Here is a 17,717-nt window from a genome sequence, read left to right as displayed (position 1 = left end):
TGTCCACTTAGTTCCCCTTCCCAAGCTGCCCTCTGCCAAGGAGACTGCCAACCTGGTGACTCAGCATGTTTTCCATATTCACCGTCTCCCTGTTGAAGTGGTATCTGATAGAGGTTCGCAATTTACCTCCCACTTTTGGAGGGCCTTTTGCAAACTACTCGGGATCAGGGTTAACCTCTCATCTGGGTCTCATCCACAGAGTAATGGCCAGACAGAGTGGGCTAATCAGCAGATGGAGGTGATGCTCCGTTGTGTGACATCTCAGGAATCCTCCTCTTGGAGTCAGCAACTTCCCTGGGTCGAGTACACTATTAATTCTTTGCCTTCTGCTTCATCAGGTTTATCACCATTCCAGTGCTGTCTTGGCCTTCAACCCCCCTTATTCACGTTTCACGAGGAGGAAGTGGGCGTTCCCTCAGCTCAGTGTTTGTCCAGAGGTGCTCACGGACCTGGAGACGAGCCCGAAAGGCGCTGCTTCAGTCTAGAGCCAGAATGAAGCAGCAAGCAGACCGTCACTGCATCGAGGCCCCCCGTTACCACTAGGGTCAGAAGGTGTGGTTATCTTCACATAAGATCCCCTCGAAGGTGGACTCCTGCAAGCTGGCACCACACTACATTGGACCTTTCCCCATCACCAAGGTGGTCAACTCTTTGGCGGTACGTCTAAAACTACCCCCTACCCTTCGCAGAATCCATCCTACATTCCATGTTTCAAGGATTAAACCCTTTGTCTGCAGCCCCCTCTGTCCCACCCCCAAGCCCCCTTCCCCTCCCCATCTCATCGACAGCTCAGAGACCTTCACTGTGAGCCGATTACTGGACGTTCGATGCAGAGGTTGTGCACTGCAATACCCCGTTGATTGGGAGGGGCTATGGCCCCGAAGTGAGGTGTTGGGTTCCCACTCGAGATTGTTACGTACCCCGTAACTGGGTTGCCAAACCAGCAGAAGTGGACCACTCAGTTGGAGTCTGGATTACTGGAACTAAGGAAGTTTTATTAAAGAAATAAGCAACACCGTACTCTAATAGTAAGGATATAAATGCAACAGGTTAGCAATGAATAAACACACATGTACACAGAACTAGGATAATAGGATCAATCAGCTCTATCGCAGTCTAGGGGTAAAATGTTCAATCACAAGTGACAGTTCAGTTTAGTTCAGTTCGCAATAATCGCCGTCGTGCCGTTGGGAAGAGAGAGAATGAATGAATATTCAAATCGGATTCCAAACAGACCTTCGATATTCCTCGCAGTCAGCTTTCGGGCGAGCCCTTTGTAATGTCTTCTGAGGTCACCGATTGTGACCCCTCCATTCCAGACATGATCGTTCTTCAGCGGTGAACCCGGCACCCAGGCAAGGGCGGACACACACCAGGTTCCCGCCGACCGTATCTTTCCACCCTGTGCGTCTATGGCTAGTCCCGCGATCAGACCTCCAAAACTCCCACCAACTTGTGGGGGTGCACCGCTTCCAGGGTCTCGTTACCTCATGGTGTCGTGTGTGGTGTTTCAGTGAACCTGCCCCTTTTTATCCCCCTGCTGGGGTATCGCCTGTCCATCACACTTCAAACAGTTCAGGGTTCAAAAGGAGCTGGTCTTGACAATACTCAGACCGGTGTCTCCTTCCGTTAAACTCTCTCGTCTCTTCATTAACATTTCCAAATGCTGCTCCATTGTCTTCAGGAGAGAGAGAGATAAGTAAGACAGGTGGCAGATCAACTGTTGATCCCACTGGTGCTAGCACAGGACAGTTAACATCTTAGTCTATGTGAACTTTTGTAACCACCTTTTGTCACAAGATATCCTGGATCCCTCCCTCATTAAGGACTTTCACAGGAGCCATCCTGTACCAGCAAGAAGGGCGTCTGGAGACGCCCATGGGGGGGGGTGCGCGGGGGTGACTGTTAAGGATCCGGCCTGAACATTGGGTCGAAGGGCCTCTGCTGGTAGCTCTGGATCACGACAGTCTTTAACTTGTTTTCTTTCACCTGGCCATGTGGGTTCTGGCCCAGCCCCTTTTTGGACTTCCTCCAATCACCTGCTTGTCTCCTCATTTGCACCCACCTGTGTCTAATTTTCACTCATTACCCTGTCCATTTAAACACTGCCTTGACTAGCATTCTCTGTTGAATTCCATGGACTCAGTGATTATCTTAGAGACTGAAATAAGGAAGGCCCAGGCAAATAGAGAGTCAGTAGTGGCAGTGTTCTTTGACATTGGAAAAAGCCTATGATATGATGTGGAAGGAAGGATTATTAATTAAACTGCACAAGATGGGGGTTGGTGGGAGAGTTTTTAATTGGATTAAAGATTTTTTGTTTGGTAGAAAAATTCAAGTTCGGATTGGATCAGAATTATCAAAACAGTACATAGCGGGAAATGGCACACCTCAAGGTAGTGTGATTAGCCTGTTACTTTTCATCATTATAATCAATGATGTCTTCACAAAGGTACCAGTGGATATAGGTAGTTCACTGTTTGTGGATGATGGGGCCTTGTGGAAAAGAGGCAGGAACATGGACCATATAATCAGGAAATTACAAGAAGCAATTGATGAAGTGGTGGAGTGGGGTTATGATTGGGGATGTAGATTTTCAGTGAATAAAACTCAAACTGTATTTTTTACCGGGAAAAGGGTTGAGGTAGGCAAGCAGTTAAGAATGTATGGGGTTGAATTAGAAAGGGTTGCATCATTTAAATTTCTGGGAGTTGTATTTGATTCACGATTAACATGGGCAGACCATATCAGGAAAGTTGAGGAGAAATGTAAAAAAGTAATAAATGTGATGAGATGTTTGACTGGTAAGGAATGGGGAGCAAGTTGTTCAGCTTTGAAGAGAATGTATGTGGCTTTAGTGAGATTTGTATTGGATTATGAAATATAGTATATGGATCAGCAGCTAGGTCTCTTATAAGGAAACTGGATGTGATTCAGGCTCAGGCCTTGAGAGTGTGCAGTGAAGCCCCATGTCACCAGTGTCAGCCCTACAGGTAGAAATGGGAATAATGCCTTTGGAACTAAGAAGGATGCAATTGATGGCAAACTACTGGGCTAACTTGCAGGGGCACAATGATTCTCACCCTACTAAAGGAGTGTTGCAGGAGTGCTGGGAAAATGGGAGGTTTCAGAGGGATACCTTTAGTCGGGTAGGGAATGATATTGCGAAAGAATATGGAGTATTTGATCTGAGGATAAGTCCTTCAGTAGTTTATCCGGTTGTAGCTCCATGGAAGCTTGTATGGCCTGACATAGACTGGCATTTGTTAGAGGTAAAAAGGAAAGAAAGATATAAAACAGATTTGGTAAATGCATTCAACTGTCATGTGATGGAAAAGTATAGTGATTATACTCACATTTATACAGATGGTGCGAAGGAACCTGAAACAGGAGTGACAGGGTTTGGGGTGGTAATACCAGCAAAAGAAATTGGAATCAGCAGAAGAACATCTCATAAGTTAGGGGTGTTTACAGTGGAGATGCTGGCAGTGTTGGTTGCGTTGCAATGGGTGTAGAAAGCCAGACAAGCCAAAGCATTGATATGTTCAGATTCATCCTCCGTTCTAGCAAGTTTAAAGTCTTTTCACACAAACAGTCGGCAAGATGTACTTTATGAAGTCCTTCAGTTAGTTACAAGAATTGCAAATCAGGGAGGTCAGGTAAAATTTCTATGGGTTCCAGCACATGTAGGGGTGAAGGAGAATGAGAGGGTGGATGAGTTGGTAAAGAGGGTGTTAAAGAAAGAAAATGTGGAAATGCACATTAGTATCAGTAAAGCAGAGGTTAAGTGTGTAATCTGGGGAAAAAGTCAACCGAATGTGGCAAGAAAGATGGGACAGGGAGGGGAAAGGGAGGCATTTATATCAAATACAAAAGAGTGTTGCAGTTACTAGGGTAGGTAGTGGATACAGAAGAGAGGAGACTGTGTGGACTAGGTTAAGGCTGGGGCACTGTGCATTAAACAAAACATTGAAAATAATAGAGAAACACCAGACAGGATTGTGTGAGGAATATCAGGAAGAGGAGTCAGTAGAACATGTAGTTCTGAGTTGCAGGAAGTATGGGATACAGAGAGATGATGAGAAATAAATTAAGGGAGTTGGGGATGCAGGAATTCACATTAAAAGGGTTGCTGGGCGTGGGTGAGCACAAGTCTGGGTATTTTTAGCCTTTTTAAGGGGTACAGGGTTTTTTTTTATAGAATATGACGAATAAATAGGATACTAGGATGGTCAAAGATGGGAGGGTGAAGTGTAGGTTTCTGTATGTGTGTGTATGTATGTGTATATATATATATATATGTATGTGTGTATGTGTATGTGTGTGTATGTATGTGTGTGTGTATGTATGTGTATATATGTGTGTGTGTGTATATATATATATTTCTGCCAATTGATTTTGCTTGATCCCGTGTTTTGGATTTTGCCTTTTCTGGACCTGATTTTTACCTGTGCGCTCTGGATTGTCTGCCCTCGCCTGACTGCCCTTCTTGGTAAGACCTGGGTCTGCCATTTTGGATTTGTGCCTGCCTTCTGTTTTTGAAAGACTGTTGCCTTTGTGCTCCCTCATAAACCCTGGTGGAAAAGTATTCATTAGTCTGCACTTGAGTCCTGCCAAAACCCAACAGAACCTAACAAGCACGCTGCTGTGCAGAGGGACTTGGGAGTGCTCGTGCATGAATCACAAAAGGCTGGTTTGCAGGTACAGCAGGCTACCAAAAAGGCAAATGGGATGTTGGCCTTCATTACTAGAGGGATTGAATTTTAAGAGCAGGGAGGTTAAAATTCTGATTGAAACATAAAATTCTAAAGGGATTGTACAGGTTAGATGCAGGAAGATTGTTCCCGATGTTGGGGAAGTCCAGAATGAGGAGTCTCAGTTTGAGGATAAAGGGGAAGCCTTTTAGGACCAAGATGAGGAAAAACTTCTTCACACAGAGTGGTGAATCTGTGGAATTCTCTGCCACAGGAAACAGTTGAGGCCAGTTCATTGGCTATATTTAAGAGGGAGTTAGACATGGCTCGTGGCTAAAGGGATCGGGGGTATGGAGAGAAGGCAGATACAGTGTTCTGAGTTGGATGATCAGCCATGATCGTACTGAATGGCGGTGCAGGCTCAAAGGGCTGAATGCACCTATTTTTTTATGTTTCTATGTTATGCTGTAACTGTACAGGGTACTGGTGAGGCTGCACCTGGAGTACTGCATGCAGTTCTGGTCTCCTTACTTGAAGAGGGATGTACTGGCTTTGGAGGGTGTGCAGAGGAGGTTCACCAGGTTGATTCCACAGATGAGGGCGTTAGACTATGAGGAGAAAGAGTTGCCTGGAACTGTACTCGCTGGAATTCAGAAAAGATCTTGTAGAAACATATAAAATTATAAAAGGGATAGATAAGGTTGAGGCAGGAAAGTTGTTTCCACTGATAGCTGAGACTGGAACTAGGGGACATAGCCTCAAGGTTTGGGGGAGTAGATTTGGTATGGAGATGAAGGGGAACTGCTTTTCCCAGCGGGTGGTGAATCTGTGGAATTTGCCCAATGAAGCAGTGGAGGCTATCCAGTGAAACTATTTAAGATACGGTTGGATAGATTTTTGCATAGTAGGGGAATTAAGGGTTATGGGGAAACGGCAGGCAGGTGGAGATTAGTCCATGGCCAGATCAGCCATGATCTTACTGAATGGTGGAGCAGGCTCGATGGGCCAGCTTGCCTACTCCTCCTCCTATTTCTTATGTTCTATGTTTAAAGTGCATTTTGTTAATTTTTTCCAAAGTCGATCTAGTTAGAGGCCTGTGTCCTCCGGGGACATTCCCAAAATGGCTGTGATAACACTGTTTGGCCTCTTTGAGTTTCTGCACATGCCATTTGGGCTGAAAATTGCAGCACAGACTTTCCAAGGGTTGATGGACTCTGTATTAAAAGACTTAGATTTTCTTTTTGTTTACCTGGATGACCTACTTGTTACTAGTGCATCCAAATCCAAACATGTATCTCACGTCCACAAACTTTTTGAGCACTTAAGACGATGGGTTGATTATTAACCCTGCTAAATGCCAGTTTGGATAGTCAACCATTGACTTTCTCAGCCATCGAATCTCCCCAGGAGGTGCAAACCCTTCCCATCAAAAGTAGCCACTATTATGGATTTCCCACTGCCCAGCAATACTAACAAATTACAGGAGTTTTTAGGCATGGTGAATTTCTATGACCGCTTCATTCTGTAACCTCCTGAACATATGCTCCCCTTGTATCATGTGTTTAAAGGCAATACCCCTAATCACATGACCAGGGCATTTGATGATACCATGAGCTCTTTCCAGTGTGACCCTACTGGCACACCCACTCTCCAACGCACCCATTGCAATTACTGCTGACGCTTCAGACTACGCTGTGGGTGCTGTGCACCAACAGTTGGTCGGAGGTGTGTGGCGGCTACTTGCCGCCTTCAGTCAGCAGCTCTGACCCCCGAAAGGAAGTACAGTACATTTGACAGTGAGCTACTTGGTTTCTATTTGGCTGTCCGCCATTTTCGTTTTCTTCTAGAGGATCGCATTTCAGTGTTCATTGACCATAAACCCTTCGTGCACATGATGGCCAAAATATCAGACCCCTGGTCTGCACGGCAGCAGCACCACCTGGCCTACATGTCCAAGTTCACAAGTGATATACAACACATGATGGGGAAAAATAATGCTGTGGCTGATTGCCTCTCACGGCCATTCGTTGAAGCCAGACACACAGGGGTTGACTGTCAGCTGGGCTACTGAGCAGGCTACTGACCCAGAGGTCCAGGCTAACCAAACAGCAGTCATGGGCCTGCGGCTGGCTGACATTAAGTTTGGGGAAACTTGGATTTCTCTCCTGTGTGATACCTCAGCCGATCGTCCTTGCCCCATAGTGACTGCAAACTGGAGACAGACTGTTTTTAACTCCATGAGTGGCCTCTCACATCCAGGCTGGAAGGCCTCGCAGAAACTGGTTGCACTAAAGTTTGTTTGGCATGGCCTCAGAAAGAACATGCGTGATTGGAGTGCCGCCTGTGTGGAGTGTCATCATGGTGTACATTCTGCCACGTTTGTTTTTGTTCACCATGATGCACAACAACATTCCCTTAGGCCCCCTTATGATGGCCCGTTCCCTGGTTTGCAATGGGGAGAAGAGATCTTTGTCATACATATTCAGGTTTACCCCTCCTATATTTCGATAGGTCACCGTAAACCGGCCCACCAAGATTTGGACTATTCTGCTGCCATCACTCGTGTGTCACAACTTGACCATAAATGTGTCAACACAGCTCTGGATGAGCCAGAGGCCTCTGCTGTTCCTCCACCCATGGAACACGGGACCCGAGAGGGGCAGCTCGTCCGAGCTCCTGACAGCCTCACAATGCTGGTTTTAGTGAATCGGGGGGGGGGGGGGGTGGGGGGTGCTGAGTAGGTAAAGTAATGGGTGGAAATGTACATAATTCACAGCCACCAACATTCAGTCGGAGTTCACTTTAAGAGGCTGGTCTGATGTGATGATGGAATTATGTGATGTTATTTTTACCACACTTTGTGTTGAGTATTTGGAGTACAATAAATGAGTTGTTTCAGTTTTTCTTAGCTATAAAATGCTTCTGCCATTTTTATTTGTGAAAACCTACAACTGGGCCTCCCAAGTGGGGGAAGCACTCTTTTGGGCACAGGCTTTCGAGTGCACATGATTTTCACCGCAGCAGGCTCGGTAGGGCACCCCACACTGTAGCTTTCCCTGTGTGTACCTTTACTAACATGACTCAGTAAAAACATTTAATCATAAGCTCCATTGCCATTCTCCCCACCCTCAGAACTCCAATTAGTTTACAAATAACGGGCTCAACCATGCTTCACATGAGAAAGCCCCTCCATCCCAGGAGTCAACCAAGGGAGCCTCTCCTGCACCACCTCCACTAGTTTGAGGTGTCTCCCACTAGCCTGTTCAGGTCTCAACATATTTCTCCTAAAATGGAGCCGTGGACTCACACAGCACAGAATCAGGTTCTTTTGCCCATCATGTCCATGCTAGCCTTTGTGCCTAGCTACGAGACCCATTGACTCACATCAGGTCTGCGGAATCTGTGTTTTTGCAATTCAGGTACATGTATAGCTGCTTCTGAAATCTGTCTCCACCACCTCTTCAGCCATCCTCCCTTTGCGAGAAAATTTCTCCCTCAGATCACGTCTAAACATCCTACCTTTCACCCTACACATCTGCCCTCTTGTCTTAGACACTCTATCTAAAGAAAACAACATTATTACTATAAACCCCATCTCCCCCTTTCATAATTGCATACACCTGGTCACCGCTACCCGACACCATTTTGGATCAGTTTCCTCATCCAACGACCTCACTGTGAACAACACATTGCACTGTTACATGAGCTTGGAACAGCCCCTGTCGGCCTCACAGATAGTCCCTTGTCTTAGCCATTCCTCCCCACTTTCTCTGCACTGACAGGGTTGTCTCACCCTGTCAGAGATGTTCACTCCCCCCACCCCACCACTATCTCAGTTAGGATGAAATGTGCTGCAGAAATACGGTAAAGCAGGACTGAATGGTGAATTTTAGCACTGTTGTTTGTCTCCGGTGTGGGGACCCTCCTGAGACTGACTGATTTTATTTATTTACTGATGCAGTGCAGAGTTGGTCCTTCTGGCTCTTTGAGCCACACTGCCCAGTGGCCCCTGACAATTTACAATGACCGCTTCACCTAACTTAATACAGGACAATTTACAATGACCATTTAGCCTAACCTAATTACAGGACAATTTACAATGACCGCTTAATCTACTTCAGCGGTTTGATTGGGGCACGACTGTGCAAGCACGTGGACGTCAGCCAGTGAGGACAGCAAGAAGAGTTTAAAAGGAGACAGCTTTACAGAGTGGGCATCAGAGCAGCGGGTGATGGAGTAGAGGGAGACAGAGTAGGAAGGTTTTGGCTCAACGGGGCTTCGGCGATAATGGGTCGAGGCCAGGTAGGTTATCTGTGTAAAAATACAGACAGGAAGTATGTGTGAGACTGGTGTTCTGTGCTGGGTGTCAGATGTGTGAAGTCCGGGACACTCCCAGCCTCCCGGACGGCCACATCTGCACCAGGTGCGTCGAGCTGCAGCTCCTTAGGGACCGTGTTAGGGAACTGGAGATGCAGCTCGATGACCTCCGTCTGCTCTGGGAAAGTGAGGAGGTGATAGAGAGGAGCTATAGGCAGGTAATCACACGGGGGCCTGGGGAGACAGATAAGTGAGTAACGTCAGGAGAGGGAAGGGCAGGAGTCAGAGGCTAGAGAGCAACCCTGTGGCTGAACCCCTGAACAATAAGTACTCCTGCTTGAGTACTGTTGGGGGGGATGGCCTACCTGGGGGAAGCAACAGTGGTCGCGCCTCTGGCACAGAGTCTAGCCCTGTGGCTCAGAAGGGTAGGGAAAGGAAGAGGATGGCAGCAGTGATAGGGGACTCGATAGTTAGGGGGTCAGACAGGTGATTCTGTGGACGCAGGAAAGAAGCACAGATGGTAGTTTGCCTCCCAGATGCCAGGGTCCGGGATGTTTCTGATCGCGTCCACGAAATCCTGATGCAGGGAGGAGAACAGCCAGAGGTCGTGGTATTGGTATCAACAACATAGGCAGGAAAGGGGAGGAGGTCCTGAAAACAGACTACAGGGAGTTAGGAAGGAAGCTGAGAAGCAGGACCACAAAGGTAGTCATCTCGGGATTACTGCCTGTGCCACACGACAGTGAGTATAGGAGTAGAGTGAGATGGAGGATGAACTCATGGCTGAGGGATTGGAGCAGGGGGCAGGCATTCAGATTTCTGGATCATTGGGACCTCTTTTGGGGCGGGAGTGACCTGTACAAAAGGATGGGCTGCACTTGAATCCCAGGGGGACCAATATCCTGGCGGCGAGGTTTGCTAAGGCTATTGGGGAGAGTTTAAACTAGAATTGCTGGGGGTGGGAACCAGATTGATGAGATGGAGGAAGAGGTGGATGGCTCACAAATAGAGAAAGCTTGGAGACAGTGTGAAAGGGAGGATAGCCAGGTGATAGAGAAGGGACGCACTCAGACCAATGGTTTTAGATGTGTCTATTTTAATGCAAGTATTATGAACAAAGCGGATGAGCTTAGAGCGTGAATCAATACTTGGAGCTATGATGTTGTGGCCATTACAGAGACTTGGATGGCTCAGGGGCAGGAATAGTTACTTCGAGTGCCAGGCTTTAGATGTTTCATAAAGGACAGGAGGAGGGAGGGAAGGAACGTTGACTCAGACCATGAGAGGCCTGCGTCGGACATTTTCATGCCTTACAAGGTGCAGATTGGAAGTCTGTGTGGGGCACCACTCCTCACACAGACTAGAGCAATGTGTGATTAAGTGCCTTGCTCAAGGACACAAACACGCTGCCACAGCTGAGGCTCAAACTAGCAACCTTCAGATCACTAGAGGAACGCCTTAACCACTTGGCCACGTGCCCAACTCAAGGACAGGGAGGGAGGCAAAAGAGGTGGGGGTGTGGCACTGTTGCTCAGGGATGGTGTCACGGCTGCAGAAAAAGAGGAAGACATGGAGGGATTGTCTACGGAGTCTCTGTGGGTGGAAGTTAGGAACAGGAAGGGGTCAATAACTCTGCTGGGTGGTTGTTATAGACCACCCAATAGTAGCAGTGACATCGAGGAGCAGGTAGGGAGACAGATTCTGGAAAGGTGTAATAATAACAGAGTTGTCGTGGGGGAGATCTTAATTTCCCAAATATCGATTAGCATGTCCCTAGAGTGAGGGGTTCGGATGGAGTGGAGTAGAGTTTGTTAGGTGTGTTCAGGAAGGTTTCTTGACACAATATGTTGATAAGCCTACAAGAGGAGAAGCTGTTCTTGATCTGGTATTGGGAAATGAACCTGATCAGGTGTCAGATCTCTCAGTGGGAGAGCATTTTAGAGATAGTGATCACAATTCTATCTCCTTTACCATAGCACTGGAGAGGGATAGGAGGGTTAGGAAAGTGTTTAATTAGAATAAGGGGAATTATGAGGCTATCAGGCAGGAACTTGGAAGCTTAAATTGGGAACAAATGTTCTCGGAAATATACGGAAGAAATGTGGCAAATGTTCAGGGGTTATTTGCATGGAGTTCTGCATAGGTTCATTCCAATGAAATGGAAAGGATGGTTGGGTACCGGAACCATGGTGTACAAAGGCCGTTGTAAATCTAGTCAAGAAGAAAAGAAGAGCATACGGAAGGTTCAAAAAACTAGGTAATGATAGTGAGCTGGAAGGTTATAAGGCTAGCAGGAAGGAGATTAAGAAAGAAATCAGGAGAGCCAGAAGGGACCTTGAGAAGGCCTTGGTGGACAGGATTAAGGTAAACACCAAGGCATTCTACAAGTACGTGAAGAGCAAGAGGATAAGACGTGAGAGAATAGGACCAATCAAGTGTGACAGTGGAAAAGTGTGTATGGAACCGGAGGAGATAGCAGAGGTACTTAATGAGTACCTTGCTTCAGTATTCACGGTGGAAAAGGATCTTGGTGATTGTAGAGATGACTTACAGCAGACTGAAAAGCTTGAGCATGTAGATATTAAGAAAGAGGATGTGCTGGAGCTTTTGGAAAGCATCAAGTTGGATAAGTCACCGGGACTGGACGAGATGTACCCCAGGCTACTGTGGGAGATGAGGGAGGAGATTGCCGAGCCTCTGGCAATGATCTTTGCATCTTCAATGGGGACCCGGAGGATTGGAGGGTTGCGGATGTTGTTCCATTATTCAAGAAAGGGAGAACAGATAGTCCAGGAAGTTATAGACCAGTGAGTCTTACTTCAGTGGTTGGTAAGTTGATGAAGAAGATCCCGAGAGGCAGGATTTATGAACATTTGGACAGGCATAATATGATTAGGAATAGTCAGTATAGCTTTGTCAAAGGCAAGTTGTGCCTTATGAGCCTGATTGAATTTTTTGAGGATATAACTAAACACATTGATGAAGGTAGAGCAGTAGATGTAGTGTATATAGATTTCAGGAAGGCATTTGATAAGGTATCGCATGTAAGGCTTATTGAGAAAGTAAGGAGGCATGGGATGCAAGGAAACATTGCTTCATGGATCCAGAACTGGCTTGCCCACTGAAGGCAAAGAGTAGTTGCAGTCGGGTCATATTCTACATGGAGGTCAGTGACCAGTGGTGTGACTCAGGGATCTATTCTGGGACCCTTACTCTTCGTGATTTTTATAAATGACCTGGATGAGGAAGTGGAGGGATGGGTTAGTAAGTTTGCTGATGACACAAAGGTTGGAGGGTTGTGGATAGTGTGGAAGGCTGTCAGAGGTTACAGCGGGACGTTGATAGGATGCAAAACTGGGCAGAGAAGCGGCAGATGGAGTTCAACCCAGATAAGGGTGAGGTGGTTCATTTTAGTAGGTCAAATATGATGGCAGAATATAGTATTAATGGTAAGATTCTTGGCAGTGTGGAGGATCAGAGGGATCTTGGGGTTCAAGTCCACAGGACACTCAAAGCTGCTACACAGGTTGACTCTATGGTTAAAAAGGCATATGGTGCATTGGGTTTCATCAATCATGGGATTGAGTTTAAGAGCTGAGAGGTAATGTTGCAGCTATATAGGACCTTGGTCAGACCCCACTTGGAGTACTGTGCTCAGTTCTGGTCACCTCACTATAGGAAGGATGTGGAAACCATAGAAAGGGTGCAGAGGAGATTTACAAGGGTGTTGCCTGGATTGGGGAGCATGCCTTATGAGAATAGGTTGAGTGAACTTGGCCTTTTCTCCTTGGAGCGACGGAGGATGAGAGGTGACCTGATAGAGGTGTACAAGATAATGAGAGGCACTGATCGTGTGGATGGTCAGAGGCTTTTTCCCAGGGCTGAAATGGCTAGCATGAGAGGGCACAGTTTTAAGGTGCTTGGAAGTAGGTACAGAGGAGATATCAGGTTCTTTACGCAGAGAGTGGTGAGTGAGTGGAATGGGCCGACGGTGGTGGAGGTGGATACAATAGGGTCTTTTAAGAGACTCCTGGATAGGTACTTGGAGCTCAGAAAAATAGAGGGCTATGGGTAACCCTAGGTAGTTCTAAGGTAAGGACATGTTCGGCACAGCTTTGTGGGCCGAAGGGCCAGTATTGGCCAAGGACCTTTATCGTTGGAGAGACGTGTGGTACAGAATTGCTGGAAATGTTGGGACAGCAAATGTAACTGGATGGGTGTTGATTGCCATAGGTTTGGGACAAGGGGCCTGTGTTTGTGCAGTATGCCTCCCACAAAGCAGGACAATATAGCATCAGGAAAATATTCTGCATTCTGGAAATAAAACTGAGAATTATGGAAATAAAAGTTGCTCCAGCAGCATCTGGAGTTAACGTTCAGACCTCCTGTTAGGGAAAAGGTGGAGCAGTAGCTGAGAGAGAGAGAGAGAGAGAGAGAGAGAGAGAGAGAGATACATACATACATACATACATACATACATACACACAGTGATGTTTCCAGCTTCCTCACACAGCAGGAGTGAATGGTTCAAAGTCAAACACTGTGCAGACGTGCTGTGAGAGACATTAACACAAGAGCTGAGCAATTTAAAGCCATTTCCTTCTAATTTTCAAGGGAAAAACACAAGCAAATAAGAACCAGCAGCAGGTCATTCAACTCCTCAAACCTGTCAGGCCGTTTGACCTGCCTCAGGCCTCATCCCACCTTCTGTCTCCCACCACGGCCCCCACCCACACGTGAATCCATCCTTCGCCTGACAGCTCCAAATTCACTCCTTTCCTCCAGCTTTCTATACTGGCTCTTTCCCTTCTTTCTTTCTGGCCCAGATGAAGGGTGACTATCCATTTCCTTCCATAAATACTGCCTGACCTTCTGAGTTCTTCCAGTCCTTATCTCCTCTGTGTCAGTTCCCCTTTGCCCTCAATTCCCTGATTCCCCAAACAGTTATTTACCTCTTTAAACATCCCCAATGTTCTAACCTCTTCTGCCATCTGGCATAGAGAATTTCAGAGATTCACTGACCTCTGCGAGGAAAAAAAAATTCTGATTTAGTTTGGTTCCGCTGCACTTGTGTAAGCATGCTTCTTTACAAAGACTGTGAATCTTTAAATTTGCCCTTTTAAAACCTCTGGTAAAAACGATATTCATGTAACTCCCTCCCAGCTGGACTGTGACCTGCTGGCACTCTGAACTCTTCTGTTGACAGCCACCTTGTGTTAGATTACCAAGTGCACCGACTGCAGCGACGCTGCGCGCAAGGAGTCCGTCGCGCCCAACTCCGTGTCAGGAGCTGGTTGTCCACACTCTAAAGCCCAGAACACCAAGCCCAAATGGCACTAAGGGTGGACTGCACTGTTGGAGAGTGTCCCTCGGTGAGATCTTGAACCAGCACACCATTTGCCATAGTAAGCGGATGTGGAAGGTCACACAGGGCGTCTCTAGTGGGGTGGGGTTCACAGCTAATGCGCCCCCTTCAAATTTCTTCCAGAAAACAGAAGCTGCTATGGAGTCTTGCTGTGCCCAAACTGCCTGTTGAGTTTCTTACAACAAACAAACATCAGAGAAACCTTGATTGACTTGACAGCCTGTTGGGACATGCTAGAAACACGGCAAAGGATATAAAAGCATAAATCGATCTCTCACACACACTCACACACACACACACAGACACACAGACAAATTACAAAACTTAGGAAGTTGGTGTGGAGTGGAAGTCACCTCAGGAACCACCACCAGTGATGCAACGTTGCATCAGGAACCATCTCTCTGTTGTCATTCATCAGCAGAGTGTTTTCCTGCTTCATCCTTCTGAAAGACACCTGTCATTTACACACAATGACCCACACAGACTGTCCTGCCACAATCATCGAGCTTCCCTGTTTACTTGTGCCTACATTGTAAAATATTCCCGGAACAGAAACACAGTAACACCAAAACACACATTAACTGTCCGCCTGAGTTGGCCCTCGATCAGGATTGTTTCAGCACCACTCGATTCCAGATCTGCCCATTAAATGGCTGTCTTTCTACTCCAGCCTGCCTGTCTCTGCCACCCTGTGTCCTGACAGATGTGTGCTTAGTGAGAACACAAGAGAGACTACAGAAATGCTGGAAATGCAGAGCAACACACACAAAATATTGGGGAGCTGGTGGAAATGTCAACTGCTCATCTCCCTCTGTATGTTCGTATTGTCCGCAAACTTGGCCACAAAGCCACCAATTCATCATCCAAATCATTGACATATAATTGTTGGACGGGAGGAGAAGATGACAGCATGCCTGCGTGTGTGCAGCCCTCTGGTGAAAAATGATGTCGTATCTGTTAAATAGGGGCCGTGGACAATTCTGATTTGATGGAGAATGGACATGAAAGCACAGAGGAACATCTGGAGAAATTTCTGAAACGCCTGTTCGCTGCTGTCGTTACTGTGTGGTCGGGAATCTTTCGGAGGGTAGGCCTCAAAATCCCCGGCCTTGCCTACTTTTGGTGACCGAGAAGGAGGTCGAATCGTTCGAACGGAGATGGCGCTCAGTACTCGGTGTCGGAGAGCTGATCAGAGCTTGAAGTTTTCGGATGACTCAGAGTCGGATTGTGGTCGGTATGGCAGGGAGAGTTTTTCTTCCTTGTCCCGTCTGCGTGAGATGTGGGACATTTGAGAGACTTTGAACTTTACTGTGCTCACGGACTTCTTCATCAGGTTATGGTATTGTTACACTGTTTGTAACTATATGTTATAATTATGTGGTTTTCTCAGTTTTTTCAGTCTTGGTTTGTCCTGTGTTTTGTGATATCACACCGGAGGAAATAATGTATCATTTCTTAATGCATGTATTACTAAATGACAATAAAAGAGGACTACATGTCTTCATAATCATAATGTGAAAAGAAGTAGTCCCAACACAGACTCCTGTGGAACACCACTAGTCACTAGCAGCCAACCAGAAAAGGCTCTCTTTATTCCCACTCTTTTCCTCCTGTCTGTCAGCCAATCTTCAATCCATGCTGATTTCATTCCTGTAATACCATTGGTACTCATCTTGATTTGCAGCCTGGTGCTTACCTTGCCAAAGGCCTTCTGAAAATCTGCCGACTCTCCTTGAGTGGCCCCCCGATGCTCTTGGATTTCTGGCATACTGCTAGTGTCTTCCACAGTGAAGACTGACGCAGAGTACTGATTAAGTTCGTCTGCCATTTCTTTGTCTTCTATTGCTACCTCTCCAGCATAATTTTTTAGTGGTCCAATATCCACTCTCGGCTCTCTTTTACTCTTTCTATGAGGGGTGATTGATAAGTTCGTGGTCTAAGGTAGAAGGAGTCAATTTTAGAAAACCTAGCACATTTATTTTTCAACATAGTCTCATTCTGCCTTAGGTCACGAACTTATCAGTCACCCCTGATGAGTTATTAACTTCAAACTTCTGGGCTGACTGGCCAGTTTGCATCTTAATCATTCCGGGAATCATTAACATGCCATAATTATTCCTGAAACCACGAAATCCCACAAAAGAACCTTTGCAGTCTGGAATTCTGTGGAACTTGTCAAAGAAAGCCGATGTCAGAGTTCCATGACACGGCCCCATTCAACACTCATTGCTTGGTCCCGGAAAGTCACCCATACACAAGACAGAGCCCAGTATATAACCCCTGTGTGTGTGATAAGGAACAGATTACGGGTACAGACCCCAGGTGTAACATGGAGATAACCTGTACCAGAGAATGCCCAGTATATAACCCCTGAGTAAAACATTCATTACTTCACAGAAAACACTGTAATTCATCTCCTGTACTCCTGCTATATGGTGTCTGAGACGTAACCACGGTAAAATTCCAGCCGCGTCACCCTGGCAACTCAATACAAAAAGGTAGCACTTTACCTTCTATCCGTATTGTCCTTCTGGGAATACTGTCAAATTCCATGGTGTGCGTCACCGGGAACAAGCAGGCTCCAAGTATTAAAGGCAGGAAGAGGTGCACTCCGCCGTCACGGCCGCTCGCTTTGGGCATGGCGACGCGGGTAATCCTGCTGACGTTGGGTACTGAGAGATCAGGCAAAGGGGCAAGCCGGCTACTACTCCTCAGGCATCTAGCAGGCAAGTAAATTTAATACTCTCTGTGGGAATGAGCAGAAATCACATCAAAAGAAAAAGAACAGTTTATTGTTGCGCGTGCCAAGTCATCAATCAGAAAGCCAAATGGTACAACAGTGCGTTTCACATCACGTTACGCCTCTCCTCAATTTTATCAAGCAACAATCTGCTGGATGAACTCAGCAGGTTGAGCAGCATCTGTGGGGAGGAAAGGAACTCAGATCAAAACCTTGTATCAGGACCAGAATAGTTGACGACTGCCTGTCCCCCCAGTTCACACACTGTGTTAGTGGCAGGCCTCGAGCACTGATGCACTGACAGACAAACGCAGCATCCATCTTTTGCTGCACACAGCTTGTCTGTTCTCGGGGATCGTAACTGTGGGAACAATGACCGTGAGATTCTTTAACATCCACCTAAGCAAAATTCAAAGCTAATTTATCATCAAGTGTATGTGTGCCATATACAACCTTGAGTTTCATTTTCCTGTAGGCACCCACAGAAGGTGAGGGCATCGAGACAGGAGTTTGGTCTGAAATCTCATCCAGATTAAGCCCCAGATTAAGATGGGATGCTAATTTAAACTTTTGAGTCCAATTTCTCATATGTTGTTGAGCA

At 46.5% G+C, this 17,717-nt stretch overlaps 1 protein-coding gene across 1 annotated transcript in view; it reads right to left on the bottom strand.

Annotated features, from left to right (window-relative positions):
- The window catches only part of LOC134358655 (semaphorin-4D-like), a 92,881-nt gene extending 75,830 nt beyond the window's left edge, over window positions 1–17,051 (bottom strand). Inside the window, exon 1 of the mRNA XM_063071111.1 lies at window positions 16,887–17,051. Coding sequence (XP_062927181.1) covers window positions 16,887–17,016 — 130 coding nt within the window. The 5' untranslated portion in view covers window positions 17,017–17,051. The remainder of the gene's footprint in view (window positions 1–16,886) is intronic.
- Between the last annotated feature and the right edge of the window lie 666 nt (window positions 17,052–17,717).

This window comes from Mobula hypostoma, chromosome 19 (assembly GCF_963921235.1).
Source record: "Mobula hypostoma chromosome 19, sMobHyp1.1, whole genome shotgun sequence".
NCBI lineage: Eukaryota > Metazoa > Chordata > Chondrichthyes > Myliobatiformes > Myliobatidae > Mobula > Mobula hypostoma.
Note: the sequence above shows the minus strand (reverse complement) of the source record. Positions and strands in the feature narration are given on the sequence as shown.